The following is a 5122-nucleotide window of genomic DNA, read 5'->3' on the forward strand; positions in this document are numbered from 1 at the left end:
GATTTAACAAAATATGGAAAATGCTGCTGTCCTTTAAAAGAGATGAGGTCCTAAGGAGGAGAAAAAACAAAATCCCCAAACCCAGCACAACACGTGTGGTCCAGAAAGAAATAAGGTCAATCAGCCAAATTCATCTTAGTCAGAGGAAGGTTAAAAGAGTAGCCTTATGCCTCTAATAAAGTAAACTAGCTTGCTTCAACTTATATTGCCAAAGAAAACAACTGAACACCTCTGAGAGCGACACTGCTTCAAAGCCTTTGAAACCCTGTTAGCTTCATTTGTTTTCCCAGCATAAGCAATACTCAACCACTTAGCGTGTCTTTTATCCACAGTCCAGTCAACTGCAGAGCGGATCTAGAAGATGTGTAACAGATGCTTCACATCTACTTCTTTTTTTTAAAGTTCTACTGTGTTAACAAAGAAACTTATGAGATCTCAACAGAAATAAAGCCCAGGATTTTTTTTTTTCCCTGAATAAGATTATTTCACAGTTTTAGGATGCCAACTTAATTAGCACAGAATAAATTCAGAAGGGCAAGACAACTTATACACGGGCACTGACCCCACATTGGTCAACTCTTAGTCAAAATCGGATCGAATCTGCATACAAGAGGGCAGTGATCATGACGCATTTCTGCTTGGTCTCATATTTTAAAGGTGTAAAATCTTTGTGAAAAGTCCATTCACATTTTTTCATTGTGCCAAGTGTTTCACATCAGAATGAAACAAAACCTCACATCCCACCCCAGAAACTAGATTCAAATTCTACGCACATGAATACACCAGGCTGATAATTTTAGAAATCAAACCTACTATGAGATAAAGACCTCAAAATGCTAGATGTAAAATCCTGGGTAGTATTCCCCCCTCACCCTTTTTTGGGAGGCAAGGAGCGGGGAGAGAGAGAAGAGAAACTTCAGTAGAAGACCTTTGGTTAAAATTGAGCATCCATCCATTATTTTCAATAGTCAAGCATTCTTTCCTAACTATTCTCCAGTACAGTATTAATTCCGTTCTAAAATACCAGAAGACAGATATGGGTCAGGGAACAAAAATCCTATTGCTCCAACTTATTAGCATTGGGCAGCTTTCAGTACTATTCACAATACGTGATTAGCACCAATCTGACACAGGACTTTGAATTACAAGTTATTTTTCTCATAAATATTTTAAAAAGCAATACATATATTCAAGTGAAATCAATGCTACTGCCAAAATGCTCAACTTTCAATTTCTCCAAGCTCTTTGGCTCCCTATGAAAAGCTGTTTCTTGTCTACAGTCTTGCAAATATGCAGTAATTTCTTCTACTTCCAAATGACAACTGCCTATAACTTTTTTTTTTTTAACACTTAGAGAGATTTCTGAAAAAAAATTTAAAAGATCAGAGAATCCAGCAACACACCCATTACACGGCACACTTCATCCATTTATAAAGGTGAAATGAAACAATGAGATAATAGCTACAAATGTGCGTTAAAAGATGTAGTTCCCACTTTCAATACACAAAGTGCTGCCAAGGTGGAGGTCTTTGGCAAGAGGCAGCGCCATCGATGGAAGTTCACCTGGATGGCTACAGAAGCGTTCCACTCTACCTCAGTTTTAAGCTTTGCTTTCAGTGTACAAGCTATAAGGGAAGACCTAAGCCACAAAGCAGCCTTAGAAAAACCTCATTAAAAAGTTGTGATTAGACTTACCACATTCGTCCTAGAAACTACTGGTGACTGAGCAGTTAAGTTGCCCACCCTGGTAGGCAACGTGCAAAAGAAGGCATCAGGTCATTCAAACTACTAACTAATGCTATCTATTATTCTTTACATCAATTCATACCCCTTAGTCGTCCTTGATAAGGACTAGTCAGCTTTAAAAAAATAAGTATATGTAAAGTCCTAAAGTAAGTCAAGCTCTCCTTCAGCTTCATTCATTAAATTACCTCCCAAATGAACCTCCACTTCTGCCATTTAGAGAAGGGAGTAAATTCTTAGAATAAGCCAATGCTTTTTTGCCAGAGCAGCTTATTAGCTTATTGTCATTATGTTTATAGCTATGAAGAAAAGCTGCAAGAAATAGATATTAAAGGCGCACATTAAGGAGACCCAAATGACATGCAATGGAAAGGAAAGAAAATCTCAAAATTAGATTTACAATAAAAGCTGTTAAAATAAACAGGCTAAAATGGATATATTAGAGTAACTTGTAGAAAGAAAAATCTAAATAGATATAAGAAAACCAAATTCAAGCTGTTTCTGCTGTGTCCTTCAGCAAACAGAGCCTGGGGTAAACCCTTCTCGACTGGTTCGATCACGCCAGAGAAGAGATGAGGGGAAAAAAAAAAAAAAAAAAGAGCAAGCATGCTTTTACCAACACAAGAGGAAAATATCAGAAGCTGAAAGCAGAGCACTCTGATATGCACAGCGTGCATCTGTTTCAAAACTATTTATTTCTACGTTAGCAGCACACAGAAGACACCAAGCACAGGCTAACACAATCTCAGCCCACCTACCGTCCTCCTTGTCCAGCACCATCATCTCCGCAATCAAGAAAAGTCCGGGGACAGATGCTTCTTCTCCAGCAGCCTCCGCTCAGGGGAGAAGAGAACAAGTCTCTGGGAACACAAATGAGCTACGGTACAGCTGATCGTCCTTTAGCAGCAAGTGAGCTCTAATTACCCAGTTGTCCAGCTTTTAACCTAGATTGCACTCAGTTAGAATTACACTCAGAAATAAAGCACTTTGCAGATACAAAAGCAGTCTCACCTACTTTTGTGCCTCAGAATTGCGAGGAACTAAAACTGCAATTTAGAAAGAAGGGGGATCAGAGCTGTTTCTTTGGTTCTCACCTTCTAAATGGCTCAATTTACACAGTATAATCTATTTTAATGTAATTGCATTTGATAGCTCATAACCCTGGCTGTTGCAACTACACAGCTTTCAACCTTATAAAGTGTTTTCCCTTTGGATTTAAGCTGAATCTAAATCTAAAGTTATATTCAGAGAGGGTCGAATACCTAAGCCTGACTACTGCTGCCTCTGCCTCTCAATTTGTGAGCTTTGCACACTTGCTATTGAATAAATGCACATATTTCCCAGGGACCCCTCTCATTCTCCTGTCAGGGTTTCCTGGCAAACTGCAGCCTTCCCAGCTCAGCAGCACCACCTGCAGCCCAGCCCCGGCCCCTCCGCCGCGCAGGTAGCGGCAGCCCCGGCTTCTCCTTCCCGGGGACCGAGCCGCGGGGAAAAGCCCGGGAACGGCGCCTGACGGGCTGCATCTTAAACCGACGCTGCTCTCTTTGTGTTTATGAACGCGCCGGTCCAAAGCAGGGGTGTTATTCCAGATTTGCTCCCCTAAGAGCGGGGATTTTGTCTGAAACCAGCCAGGAGCTTCTGGCAGGTCAGAGACTCGGAACTCTCCGCAGCAGATGCCGGCGACCCAGGCTGCGTTACACCAGCCCCGCTACTCGCGGCTGGATTCCACACATCTGCCGTGACCTAAAACTCGATACTAGTTTTCTGTACAAACATTTTGGGTTTGTTTTCACATGTACGTATTAGTTTCAGGGAATACTCTGGAGAATATAGCTCCATTTTCACTAGGTCGATATTAAAATGAATTTAACAAATCAAACGCGGTACAAACCCTTACAGGTTTGCTCCACTTTTCAGAGATGCCATCAATGCCCAAATATAAACTGACAAGTTTGGGGCCCACGTCTTTTATCCTTCCTCTCGCAACTCGCAATCCTTATCCAGACAAGTCATCTGTTGTCTCCGATGGCGCTCATAAGGATTGCGGGATCAGACGCCTTGCTACCAAGATCAACAGCACCATTTCACTCATCTCTGTCTTGTAATCAGAGAAAACATTTCATTCAAAAATGCTTTAATGATACTTCTTCCTCCCCTTTACAACTGATACAACGGTACTTTAAAAAGCATGATAGCCGGCTCAAGTTATATATCCTTAATACCGATTTTTAATTAGATTCCTTATCCCCAGCGGAAGTGGCTTTTCCTTCCCCCTTCATTCAGAATACTTAATCCTAACAGTCCTTGAGCATATTTGATGTTAAATGTATCATTTTACATTGAACCATTTTCATCTAGTACTTCGAACAACTCCTGTTTCCTAGCGATACTAGTTTGCAAGTGTTGAATGTGTATTTTAGCGTAAGAGTGTGACCACCATAAATACTAATTTTATTTTAAGAAGTATCACAAGCTAAAAAGGAGGAGGAGGAGGACTTTATCCCAAAGATTAAAGCCTAATAGTTGAAAGCATCAGTGCAAAAGGTAACAAAAACACAGGCTTTCTAAATCTGAGGTATTTTAATACTTCTAATATACTGTTGGCCTCCATTAGAAAACGGTGAACTCCAAAAGTGCTCCATCTTTCTGTTTGCGTACTTTTCAACACTATCACCTTCAAAATGGACAAACTTACCCCAAAATATATGGTATATCTTACACTATTTGGTAATTAGAAGAAAGGCAGATTTTTGATAAAAATGAAGTTACCCATTGCCTCTTGCAGCTGACTTCTGTGGCAGAGCAAACTAGCAGACATAATGCACTTGTAAAAAATACGCAGTACCAGATCAATGTACGTTTTATTCCTTTACTGCTTCAGCATGTCATAGAGACTGGATTACTCCCTTTACAAATGGGTATTTTTAAACACTTTATCTGCTTAGTCACTTCATACACCAACAATAAAAGAAGTTTTCTAACCCCCAACACATTTGTACAGCAATTAAAGTCAACTACAATTAACACAATCTGTTGGAATTAATCATGATACCTGATGTCAGTTTACTTTTTTAAGCAGAAAACTGGTCTTTGCAATCAAAACATTTATGTATTTGAGAAATATCTTAACTCTCATTATCTTGAAATTTATAAATGCGCTGCATGGTGCGTAGGTTGGCTTGCTCACAGCAAATTCAGCAGTGATTTACGCAGTGGAACTGACTAAAATGCAAGCCTTGAAGTTTTTCATTCTCAACCTTTCTCTTCCCCCCTCCCCCCCACCCCCCGTCTCCCTTCTCTCACGCCCTAACATTTGTTTCGGGAAGATATTTGCCGAAGTTCCACTGTAAAACGGTATTTTCTAATATCAAGTCAGGTT

General features: G+C 40.1%; 1 protein-coding gene across 1 annotated transcript in view; it reads right to left on the reverse strand.

Annotated features, from left to right (window-relative positions):
• Positions 1–3060, reverse strand: part of LMO1 (LIM domain only 1 (rhombotin 1)) — a 57206-nt gene extending 54146 nt beyond the window's left edge. The window contains exon 1 of the mRNA XM_009328561.1: positions 2502–3060. Coding sequence (XP_009326836.1) covers positions 2502–2526 — 25 coding nt within the window. The 5' untranslated portion in view covers positions 2527–3060. The remainder of the gene's footprint in view (positions 1–2501) is intronic.
• Between the last annotated feature and the right edge of the window lie 2062 nt (positions 3061–5122).

This window comes from Pygoscelis adeliae, unplaced genomic scaffold (assembly GCF_000699105.1).
Source record: "Pygoscelis adeliae isolate BGI_AS28 unplaced genomic scaffold, ASM69910v1 Scaffold166, whole genome shotgun sequence".
In the NCBI taxonomy this organism is placed as follows: domain Eukaryota; kingdom Metazoa; phylum Chordata; class Aves; order Sphenisciformes; family Spheniscidae; genus Pygoscelis; species Pygoscelis adeliae.